The sequence below is a fragment of the Taudactylus pleione genome, unplaced genomic scaffold (assembly GCF_031769625.1).
Source record: "Taudactylus pleione unplaced genomic scaffold, aTauple2 ptg000006l, whole genome shotgun sequence".
Taxonomy (NCBI): Eukaryota; Metazoa; Chordata; class Amphibia; order Anura; family Myobatrachidae; genus Taudactylus; species Taudactylus pleione.
In genome coordinates, this window is record NW_028284409.1 from 26,541,789 (window position 1) to 26,554,722 (window position 12,934).

The 12,934-nt window shown below is 45.4% G+C and overlaps 1 protein-coding gene across 1 annotated transcript in view; it reads right to left on the reverse strand.

The window, feature by feature from the left end:
• Nucleotides 1-12,934, reverse strand: part of PPIL4 (peptidylprolyl isomerase like 4) — a 100,791-nt gene that overhangs the window by 78,113 nt on the left and 9,744 nt on the right. Inside the window, exon 2 of the mRNA XM_088455904.1 lies at nucleotides 1,056-1,123. Within this exon, the coding sequence (XP_088312030.1) occupies nucleotides 1,056-1,123 (68 nt within the window). The remainder of the gene's footprint in view (nucleotides 1-1,055; nucleotides 1,124-12,934) is intronic.

The window sequence follows — 12,934 nt, forward strand, 5'->3', positions numbered from 1 at the left end:
CTAACCCAGTGTTATGGCTGCCATGGAGACTGAAGAAGAAAAATATAATTCACCAATGGCTATTTTAATATTAGTGTCTAATAATGCTCTTACCTTACTGCAGCCAAACTCACCTACCTCATCAGCGACTACAATTGAGCTCCCATTACCTTATGTAGCAAGTGTTGCCTATACCGTACTTCTTAGAGATTGTAAGCAGGGTAATTGTTTCCATGTTATTGTATGTACAGTGCAGTGTAATATATGCTCTATAATAATGAAAGGCATTTAAATGCTTTGATTAACTCGAAAACTCTTTATTAATCACTTAACGGAAGATTTTTTTAATAACATAGATAAATTTAATAACATATTTAAATATGTTACTGAAAAAAAAAAAAAACATACCTACAAGTGTCGAACACCCAACCCCCACCACCCTCCCCTCCCAGTGTAGATGTGTGTCCCCAGTGGACACTAATCCTCCGTTCCGTTGTCATTAACCCCACACCACATGCTGAGCGGATCACAGAGGGGTCTGCACATCACTACCCTGCTGATTTCTGCACTCCGGGTGCATAGTTCAGCAACAGTGCTCAGAGAGGAATTTTTATTCAGCTCCCTTCTTGGCACAGGATTTCCCTTCATTGTTCCGTCATGTGCTCCACAAAGCTGGTCACACAGCATTCTGGGGTGCAAATTTAGTACTGATGTTGGCAGTCACAGACCATTACATCACTGACGGGGAGCCGGAGGAGATCTGTCCTGCACATATATGAATGAACAAAGACGGAAGATAGACTATAAAGCATTTAGCAAAGATAGCAAGATGACATGTAAATGGAAGTGAATTAAAGTTGTCTAAAGGCGATTTTTGAGCAATCATTCTATGTGTTAAATGAAGTTCGAGCGTGGATATATTGAAACAAATAGTTTGGTACACAAAGCTACATTAATAAAGCCAAACACTGTTCACTCCAAAGATGATCAGTGAAAGTACTGGCAGTAAATAAAGATAAACTAACATAAATGATGTTCAGATTTACTTTGGCTACATGAAAAATATTAATACTCACCTGCACATTGTGAATGAGACAGTAATTGTAGTATTTTATTTTGCAAAGCTTCAGGAAATTTAGGCAAGCTAAAAGAGAAAGCATTAGATATTAGAAGGGGCATACAGGTAAACTAGTGCACTCAGTTAAATGCTTATAGATCACACACTAAAAAAAGATTTCAATACTTAAATACCTCATACTGATCTTTATTAGGTCCTACATTTTCAAATGTGCCAAGTTTTAAAAAACAAAACAAAAAAACAAAACACTTAATTCAAAAATAGCAGGTAATTGATGTTCATGTAAAATCATAACTAATTTAGTCCAACACAATTGATGTACAAGTTAGTTAGATGTATGACTTTTGTTTTCATAGAGCCTTCAGCACCAGTTTTCCAGAACAATTTGTAGGAACCTCATTCACTACTGCGTGTTGTTGAGGACCCTGTTCTTTCCATTACCTTACTCTTGCAGTCTAGCATTTGCTGCTTGCCTTTATTTCCCTCTTCACATCATAATACTGTACCTGTCCCATGCAGCCCTTTCATCATTAACACAACCACACACATACCGTATACAGGTCTCGGCCTGTCATCAGATCAGGTCATGCCTCGCAAAATGTGGGCTAAAAGTGGTTGGATTGGTTAGAGGTTGTTCTATGCCCACCCACATGATACCTGAAGATATACTGGGGGAGCAAGAATTCTGGCCTGATTGCAATTAGGTGTTAGGGACCTAGACAAATGAATGTTAATCCTTTCACCGCTAATGCTGGGCATACACGGCCAGATAAAATGTCTGTCAGACCGACAGACATTTTATCTGGCAGCCTGCCAGCCGCAGATGTCGCCGGCATACATTGTGAGAGAAATCTCAGTGCATCAGCCCGACATCCGCGCTCCGCCCCCGGGGGAGGAGACATTTCCCTGTTCCTTCCCTAGGAAGGAACACAGGAAATGTCTGTCTGTCGGCCGCGGCTGGGCATACACTGCCCGATGCGACCGACAGTTTACCGGGTAAATATTGCATCGGACGGGCATGCTGGGCAATCCGGCATGCCCGACCGAGCAATATTTAACCCTCGGTCGCCTGCACACACACTACAATTATCGGGGCGATCCGCCGATATCAGGCGGATTGCCCCGATAATTGTAGCATGTATGGCCAGCATAAGGATGAGAGGCACTCGTCCTCAGAACTGCAGGAGTTCAATAGTTAATATCACTGGGTGATATTGTGAAAACAAATACTTGTGTCAGTGTCAAAACTTTTGGCCATGGCTGTACATAATGATGATAAATTGTTCAATGTTTGGAGACACTCCACAATTGTGTGAATGGCCCAGAACATTGTACCTTCAGTCAGGTTGTGTGAAATAATCTACACTGTATGAACTGTTTGAGACGCTACACAAAACTGGAACCATTAACTAGAACCTTAATATCTCCTTAAAAGATCAATATATACAATTTGCTTCCATGTTTAAAGACACAAACATTTACATAAGTAATGGTATTTTATAGAATGATACTTTTCATAACCTTGTGTACATTAACGAGCAACTGACCTATAATCTCTAATTTTACGCAAATTAAGTAAAATGCAGAACATATTCCTTCAGATACAGATGTGTCAACATACACCTATCCTAAGCCCCATTTGGAGTGCTACAGACTTTGCTACCTAGCCACGCCATGCAACTTTTAAAAAAAAAAAAGTTCATCTTAATCTGCTCATTTCTACCAAATATTTTGCAACAAATATATTATTTCATAATCATGTGCAGTTTTTAAATGTATGTGATATTTCATCTCTCATCCTGCCTACTGCATATATACTCTGCATAGACCTTCATGCAATCATGTGCAGTTTTTAAATGTATGTGATATTTCATCTCTTGCATAGAATTGTTTTTACATGTATAGTCTATATTGTTCAGTGAAGCATAGTTTATGGTATATATCTGGCCTGGCTTTTGCTCCAACTCAGAGCAAGTTATCTCCTTTGATCAGCAGAGCAATTGAGTCAGTTGTAGCCTGTCTTAATCAAGGATACCACTCCTTTATATTCAGTCTAGGGGCAGCTGGGGCTGTTTGGCAGCTAGGTTTAAAAGCACCAAGTGTTAAAGGCACAAAGTGTGATTACATAACAGTTAATCAAACAGTTGAACAAACATTGACCAACATCTAAGGTAATTTCAGATTAAGAAACTGATTGCTTTAAAATTTGTCTAAAAATAACAAACCTAAAACTCACCATGTACTACACATTTCTTTTTACAACTCTCTCCTTTGTATTTTCTCTAAGGATATAACATCCCTAACTTTCCCTGCATCTCCCCTCTCTGGGCACACTGCCGCCCTATTGAGTCACTCACCTCCTCTAAAAACTAATGAGATTTCTTTTCATCAAAAATTGACAATTACAGCCTCATTGTGTCACTATAAAAAACTTTTACACACCTACAACTATATCTACTTCTCCATCCTTCTGCTTTTATTATCTGGTGACATATCACCAAATCCAGGCCCCTCACACATACAGCGGATTTACTATGGAATATATATCCTGCAAACCTCACATGTCTCCCATCACCCTCCAAATCAATAAATGTGCCTTATAGAATTCACACTTGATCACAACTTATTATTTTACATCTGAACATCTCTTTACAATAACTGCTTTCACCAATTTCGACATTTACCTGAGACTGCTGGTTCACACGTTAACCACACTCTCTAAATAGCCCCACATGATGTGGCTTCTGCCACCCGTCAGACTTCACGTAAACTGATATAACAGCCATGGCTCTCCACAAACACCTACAAAAACTGCCTCTTAAAGTAGAATGTCAGTGGCGTAAATCTTAATTCAAATGACTTCCACACATACTGTAAAATAGGAATCCAGCCATCTGTCATCCTAACCCTCTGTCCCACGCTCACTGTCTACTGCAACTGTGTCACCCCTGTCTGTCTGCCCATCCCCTTTAGAATGTAAGCTCTCACGAGCAGGGCCCTCTATCCTCTTGTGCTTATCCTTTCTTTACTTATACTATCTGCTCTATACTCAAAAGCACCTAACCCGTGACTTTTGCCATCCTGCTTCTGTTGCAGCAGTGTTTATATACCATGTACTTGTCTTGTAGTGTCTTAAACTGTATGACACTGTTTTCTTGTTCTGCTCAACTGTTTATGTACTATGTTTCTGTACTATGTAAGGCGCTGCGGAACCCTTGTGGCGCCATATAAATAAAGGATAATAATAATAATTATTATTTCTAACTATTTAGGGCCTGATTCAGAGATGTACACTATTCCAATGTTCACACAGTTTAGCGATTATTGGTCATATATGCATGCGTCAGTCGCACTGTGCATGTGTCAAGGTACATTACTGTAGTTGGGGCATGTCGTAGCCTGCGTCTGCGATTCCATATGCAGATAAAGTGATTCCAACAACTCAGGTGGCCATTCTGCACGACCATAGGGTTACTTGAATGATCTGTGACGGCGACTGCTTATTTGTACAGTTACTTGGAAACACAATGGTACGTGTGGGCACCTCAATACATATCCCGGCATCTCGAACATTTGCATATTTTCGCACAGCCGCTGCGTACGAGATCACAACTGCGATTGCATTAGTGTACATCTCTGAATCAGACACTTCCTACACTATTAGCGGATTAAGATGAAAAATTCAAGAAAAAGAACTCAATCTGGGTAACAAGCCAAAAACAGAGGTCCTATACTAGTGACTCTTGCCACGAATCCTTATGCTTAATCTGCTAATTTATACCAATTCCTTTGCAACAAAAAATAGTAATTGTAAATATTTAGGGGCCAAACCAATTAGTTGCAATGAACTTGTGGGTGCTAGTCATCGCGACAACGGGCACACTTGACGGCAGCCCAGATTCTCTTAAAAGAATTCACAGCCCCATAGAGCTCCGAGCAAAATTAAGCAAATTCGGGCTCAGATGGGGCCGCAAAGGGTGCGAGGTCCCGGTCCTTTGCTGGTGTTTTAACACTGTTGCAATGGCAACTCGCACCCTTCACATATAATTGGATTGACCCCGTAGTCCACTATAAGTGAAATAAGACACAATTCAGGAAAACAACAGGTGTATGAGGACACGTCTGTACATAGTTATTTTTCCATTCCAGTTGGCAGCAGATGACCAAATCCCTAGAATAGCAGATGGGAAGAGTTCAAGTCAGAGTGGCGCCTGTGTAATTTAAAAGTATCAGTAACGCTCATCAATGTAGTCTCCCAGAATTACTCTAATTCCTGAATTTACGCTTAGTACTTACGCACAGCCTTAATTTGAGAACCAAGGGTATTCTTGAACACTTCGTACTGAGGGAAGTGTGAAAAAAGATTAAATGTGGCTTCCCTGAAATCAGGGTCTTATTCTCTAACCAGGGGCAGGCTGGACCAAGGTGCCACCTGCCTCCTGGGCCAGTACAATTTTACTGGTCCACAGCCATACACTGCATGCACATGGCTGGCTGCGGGAGGCAAGCACAGAATGCTCCCTGGCTGCTCTGTACTATTACACAATGGGAGCAACTGCAGTCGGGCAGCATTCTTTGCTTCCTCCCAGCAGCAAACCACATCCATGTCTGCAGCTGCGCACCGTGTGGCCCAGGGTAGACTCCCGTCTGAGCCTTCGGCCCTTCTCTGCTCTGTCCCGATTCTTTTTGCCCCACCTCCTATTCCTCTTGCTGACTCCTTTCGTGCCCCAGCTGCTATGCTCTGTCCCCTCTCCTTGTCTTAGTGCAGCCTTCTCTTCAAAGGGGAACAAACAAAGGGGTCATTAGGGAGAGAGGGCAATTTGGGTGACAGAAAGAAGTTGTCAGGAAAATCGCATTATCTGGTAGACAAGGAAAGCTTACATAGAAGAGATGTTAGTACAGGTGGCGTGAGGAGGAGGGTAGAGTGTGGGGGAGACCAGGAGAAAAAATAGGCAGAAGAGACAAAAGGTGTGAACAGAGCGACATCTAGTTAGAAAAAGTGGGGGAAACTGGGTGAGGTCATTAGGAGGGGGGACGGGTGGGGTAAATGGAGAGAGAACTCACAAGGGAATCGGAGAAGGGATAAAAAGGGTAGATGAAAGCAGAAACAAAATCAGAATAGGACGCTAATGTCATCAAGTAGCAGGGACAGATGGAGGAGAGTGATGTAACCAGGGAGAAGGGGTAGAATTGAGAGGCAGGGAGAGCTTGTGGTGGAGATGGAGCAGAATAGAAAAGAAGTCCTCAGGAATTGATGCAATATTATTAATTTAGAAGGAAGAATGTAAAAGGCAAAGGATATAGGATTAGAGGCAAGATACCCAAGTGGTTCATTATGATGAGTTTGATAAGTACGTACTTTATTTTTAAGTCTCTGGGCCTGATTCAGAGATCTATGTGGTTTCGATTTTTATGCAGTTGAGCGATTATTATGAAATGAGCATGTATCAAGTTAGGGTATGACAGCCATCTGTTTTCTGTCTTACACTGCTGCTAGCATGTCCATCCTCCAATCACATTAGTGGGAGGTCTCCAAATACTCATTGATGGCTAGCTGGAGCTATCCGCCAATCAGAGTGCAGGCAACTTCACTACGGTCTGAGAGATGAGGGGCTGCAGGAGGGGTGAGTGAGTTAATTAGGTCACCTCCATAGATCCAATATCTACTCACTTCACCAGTCCGGAAATGAATGCCAGACTGGTGAACTGAGTAGTATGCCGAGAGACTGATATTTTGGGTCTATGCTAAAAGATTACCTTCCTGGTGAATTTCCAGTAGAAGTAGGATAACCCGTTGCTAACAAGCCAGACTGGCTGAGAGACTGATCTATGCTAATAGTGGTAAAAAATAGCACCACAAGTGTGGTTAAGAGTTTAGAGGCATACAATTGTCTGAAGCCCAACTGAGATTAACACATACATCATTGCAACACCCCTGAGGAAGTCATTTATGACGAAACGCGTTGGGTGACAAGATGTCAAGATCCAAAGTGGGCCCTACAGGCTGTTAAAGAGCTTGTTCCTATAAAGGGAGACAGCAAGTGTACTGCCATCCATCTTACACTGATCAACATGTCTATGTGAGAATAAGTTTAAAATGTGATTTTATGTTTTATTTTTTTAAATAAATAAAACTGTACTAAAAAGGAAAAGTTAGTTGTATTTAGGTGTACTCAGGTTGAAAAGGTCTCATAGTAGACCCGATAGGAGGAATAAAAACTTCACACATATCACCTCACAACATTCTATGGAATAGGGATAGTGTTCCCGCTAGGCTGTTTTAGCTGGGTGACACGCCCTACCTGATTTCAAAAGGGCAGAATGCACCCTGCCCTTTTGGGGGTGTCCCACTAAAACATTGTGGCGAATAGGCTCTCCCAAAATATGATATTCTTAAAATACATAACATGTCAAAGTCTATTCTGTATGATGTTCTTTCATTTTATATTCTGTATAAATATGGTATGTCAATTGCTATTCGGTGTGCATGTCAGGAAAGACTGGGATTAGCAAAAATGGGATTTTGGTACCTACCGGTAAATCCTTTTCTCTGATTCCACAGGGGACACTGGAGGTCCTTACGCTGGGGTATAGAGGCGTGGATAAACTGGAGCTGTCACTTTAAAATAATCTAGTGTGAAGCTCCTCCCCTTCTATGCCCCATCAGCCCTCAGATTAGAAAATGAAGACCGAGAGGAGATGGAGAACAAGCGGAGTAAAAGGGAGAGAAGAACACACAATAATCAAAACATACAACATACGGAACAAACCGAACAGGCAGGCGAAGAGCGCTGAGGTGGGCGTCCAGTGTCCCCTGTGGAATCAGAGAAAAGGATTTACCAGTAGGTACCAAAATCCCATTTTCTCTTTCATCCACTAGGGGACACTGGAGGTGCTTACGCTGGGGACGTCCCAAAGTTTTCCCCACGGGCGGGAGCGCTCTGCGGCACCTGCAGAACTAGGCAGCCAACACGGTATGCCGAAACAGCGAATGTATCAAATCTGTACAACTTGACAAACGTGTGAACTGAAGACCAAGTGACCGCGCGGCACAATTGTGATGTGAAGGCTCCCCTACAGGCCGCCCATGGCGCAACCACAGAACGTGTGGGATGAGCCGAAATGGACGATGGAGGCCGGCGGTCGGCATTAACATAAGCCTAATGAATGGTCAGCCGGATCCAACGTGCCAAAGTCTGCTTAGACGCTGGCCAACCCCTCCGAACCACATCATAGAGGACAAAAAACGACTCAGACTTATGGAGGGAAACAGTCCTGTCAACATAGATGCGGAGAGCTTCAACCACCTCCAAGGTAGAAGAACCACCAGAGTCCTCCACCAAAGATGGTACCACAATAGGCTGATTAATATGAAAAGCCGACACTACCTTGGGAAGGAAGGCGGCTACCGTCTGGAGTTCCGCCCTATCAGCATGAAACACAAGGTAAGGTGGCTTATAGGACAGAGCACTCAATTCTGAAACTCTACGAGCCGATGCTAGAGCCAGGAAGAGGACCGTCTTCCAAGACAAGTACTTAATATCACCCTCTTCCAAAGGTTCAAACATGGACGACTGAAGAAACAGAAGCACCAAGTTCAAGTCCCAGGGAGCTAGTCGGAGGTACAAAAGGAGGCTGCAAACGCAAGACTCCCTGAAGAAACGTCTGTACCTCAGGAATGAGGGCCAATTTCCGTTGAAAGAAAATGGAAAGGGCAGAAACCTGCACCTTTAAAGTTCCAAGACGAAGTCCAGAATCCAGACCAGTGAAGAAAAAGCAGATACCGGGACACCGAAAAATCCTAGAGGGAAGATCCCGACTGGAACACCACGAGATAGAAGAACGCCAGAAGCTATGATAATGTGCAGCCAAAACTGGTTTCCTGGCGCGTAGCATGGTGGAAATAACAGAGTCTGGGATTCCTCTGCGTCTTAGGACATCGGTTTCAAGAGCCACCCCGTTAAACACAGTTGCTCTAGGTTGGAGTGTATGAAAGGACCCTGCTGCAGCAGATCCGGGCGCAGAGGAAGAGGCCACAGATAGTCTGCCAATAGGGACCAAAGGTCCGAGAACCAACTACTCCAAGGTCAGTTCGGAGCCACGAGAATGACAGAGGCTGACTCGTGTTTTATCATTTTTAGCAGTCGAGGAAAAAGTGGAATCGGAGGAAAAAAGGTAAACAAAGTCGTAGATCCACGGAACTGTCAGAGCGTCTACTGCCACTGCCTGCGGATCTCGAGTTCTTGACATGTATACCGGGAGCTGACGATTCATTCGTGATGCCATGAGGTCCACCTGAGGACATCCCCATCGACGAATCAGCGCGTTGAACACGTCTGGATGAAGCTTCCATTCCCCGGGATGGATATCCTGGCGGCTTAGGTAATCGGCTTCCCGGTTGTCCACACCCGGGATGAATACCGCCGACAGGATTACTGACTGGCTCTCGGCCCACCTGAGAACCTGAGTTACTTCTCGCATGGCCCTGCGACTCCGAGTCCCTCCTTGGCGGTTGATGTACGCGACAGCCGTCGCATTGTCGGACTGAACTCTTACCGGACGAGTTCTTAGAAACTCTGTTGCTTCTATCAGAGCATTGTAAATTGCTCTGAGTTCCAACACATTTATGGGCCACTTGTTCTAGAGGGGACCGTCGACCTTGAAAGTGATAATCGAGGACTACTGCTCCCTATCCTCGAAGGCTGGCATCCGTTGTTACGATGATCCAGTCCCACACTCTGAATCTCCGTCCTACTAATAGTTTGTTGGATTGTGTCCACCAGAGAAGGGCCACTCTGGTAGCTGGGCTCAGACGGATCTGTCTATGTAGGAGCAGATGAGACCCTGACCCCTGTGTTAGTAGGTCCAGCTGAAACACCCTGTAGTGGAATTGCCCAAACTGTAGTGCCTCGAAGGCCGCTACCATCTTCCCCAGGAGACGCAGACAAAGAAGGAGGGACACCTTCTTTGGTCTGAGGAGCAGCTGAACCAACCACCAGATATCCCGGGCTCTGTCTATTGGAAGGAAGCTACTCTGTGATGCCGTATCTAAGAACATGCCCAGAAACAGGAACTTCTGGGACGGATAGAGATTTGATTTCTTGAAGTTTATTATCCAACCGTGTTGGAATGTGGTTCCCAGATGGGAACGTGGAGATAGGTATCCGTGATATCCAGGGATAATAGGAATTCTCCTGGTCCCAAGCTCGCAATAACTGACTGCAGAGACTCCATTTGGAAACGATACATCTTCAGATACAGGTTCAATGACTTTGGCCTGACCGATCCATCCGGTTTGGGTACTACAATCAGGTTAGAGTAAAACCCCATACCTCGTTGATGTTCTGGAACCGGAACTAGCACAGATGATACTACTAGAGACTGGATAGCCTCCTGTAGAAACCTGGCCTTGTCTGCAGGTATTGGCAGACTTGTAATGAAGAACCGAGGTGGAGGGGGGACCTCGAAGTCTATTCGGTACCCCAGGGAAATTAGTCTGCGGATCCACGGTACTGGAGACGTCTGGTTCCAAACTTGTTGAAATCTTTGCAGGCGGGCTCCCACTGTAGGTGGTCCCAAGTGGGACGGAAGACAGTCATGCCACCTGTTTCTCAGCTGGCTTAGGCTCCTGTCTACGTGCAACCGTGTGTGGGCGGCCTCTACCTCTGTCGCCTCTTGCTTGGGAGGGAGCCCCTCTGGCTCTCCCACGAAAGGAATGTGGCGCACGAAAGGAATGAAACGAAGGTCCAGCGTAAGCTCTTCTGGGAGCCGATGCAGTTGACGGGAAGGAAGACTTACCCCCCCGTGGCCTGGGATATAATTTGTCTACTTCCGGGCCAAACAGCATGTCGCCATTGAAAGGTAAACCCTCCACTGCACGCCTGGTTTTTGCGTCCGCATGCCAGGCGCGCAACCAGAGGGTTCTGCGGCCCGAAATAGCAGAAGGATATATGCGAGCACTAATCTGACTAATATCTTTTGACGCTTCTCACAGGTAAACTGCAGACTCAGGGATGTGTTCTGCTAGTAGGCATAACTCTGCTCTGGAAGTAGCAGAGTAAAAACTTGTAATCAACTGGTCAGTCCAGCAAACCACCACCTTGTTAACCCAAGCAGTAACAAGGGTGGGCCTAAGCTGAGCACCCACTGCGGTATAAATAGATCTTAGCGTTGTCTCCAATTTACGATCCGAAGGATCTTTTAGTACTGTGGCTCCCGGTACTGGGAGTGCGGTTTTCTTAGAGAGACGGGAGGCGGACGCATCTACTGGAGGTGGCGTTTCCCACTTCTCCATCATGGATGATGAAAAAGGGTAGCTAGAAGAAAACCGGCGCGGAATTTGGAACAGTTTATCAGGTTGTTTCCAGGCCACTGAGAGCTGTTGTTGAAGATGCAGTGAGAACGGAGAAACCGCCAAACTCTTTGGTTGTTCTTGAAATAATTCACACTCCTGGGATGCAGGAATAACATCCTCAGGTAATTTAATGATTTTTCTGACCACCAAAATTAAGAGATTCCACCCCAGGAGAGGTGGACTAACTCTAGAGGGGTATCGTCCTGTAATGCTTTCTCCAATTCCCCTTCCTCTGCGTAGCGAGGAATTCCTCGTCAGACTCTTCTGACTGGAGAATAGCCGATAAAGGACGCTTTAAGAGACTTGGTTAGCCCAGCAACCCAGGGAGGTTGAGACTTGCGTGCCTCAGCTAACTGAGACGTTAAATCAGTCATTACTCCTACCATGTCAGCGGCCCATGGAGGCGCAGGTGAGGCAATATGGCTTGGGACACAGAGGAGCACACCCCACTCCCTTCCCACAGATCAGATTCCCTGCACCCCCAGTGTATTATGCACAGCCTCTGTACCAGAGCCTTCTGTGCTTATGTAGCTTTGTAGCCAGGAATGGGGAGCAAAAGAATCCAGCCTTCAGTTCTGCTGCACTCTTCCTGGATTAGGGAGAGATACAGGCATGAAACAGTTAACATACAGCCGCTTGCCGCATATAGTGGAGAGAGAGCCCGCGCTGATTAGGCTCCGCCCCCCTCTTCATGCCCTAAGGGCTCCATTATGGCTGTGTGGCCCATCCCTCCCCTCCCCTCCGCGCTACCCGCATGTATTAGCGGGGAGAGGGAAGAAGCAGGGAGCCGCGTGTAGCGCTGTGTACACACAGCAGACAGCGCAGGGCAACGCAGACAACGGGCTTCCCTTACACAGCGCACAGGTGTAGCGCTGTTTAACTGTGCTATGCACACACTAACAGCGCACGGCAGTGCCGACAGCGGGACATTTGTAGCGCTGTCTAACAGCGCTATGCACACACTAACAGCGCAGCATGCTCTGTCAGCGCCGGGCAGCGGGGCAGGAGCCGGGGGATGCGCAGCTTGTTACTCACTGCGTGTCCCCTGTAGTCTCTCTCTCTCTGCAGGTCAACAGCCTTCTCTTCTTGTGTGTGAAGACCTGCTGTGGCGGTAAGGAGCTGTCAGGAGCTCTTTTAGAATGAGCCCTGCGCACTCCTTCCTAAAACACCAGGGCGCCAGGTACCTGGCCAGGTACCCGGACCCCACCTTTTAGATATGTGGCGAAGGGTACCTATAGGAATGTAAAAGATTCTTTGAAATAAAAAAAATTAAATAAAATAAATGTATTTGCTGGAGCACAGCATGTAGTGACCAGCTCCTAGAGGCACATTTTCTAAACTGAGGGCTGATGGGGCATAGAGGGAGAGGAGCTTCACACTTCTAGATTATTTTAAAGTGCCAGCTCCAGTTATCCACGCCTCTATACCCCAGCGTAAGCACCTCCAGTGTCCCCTAGTGGATGAAAGAGAAAGGTAAATTGTAAATCAAGTGGATGGCTCTCAGATAACAAAAATAATGAATT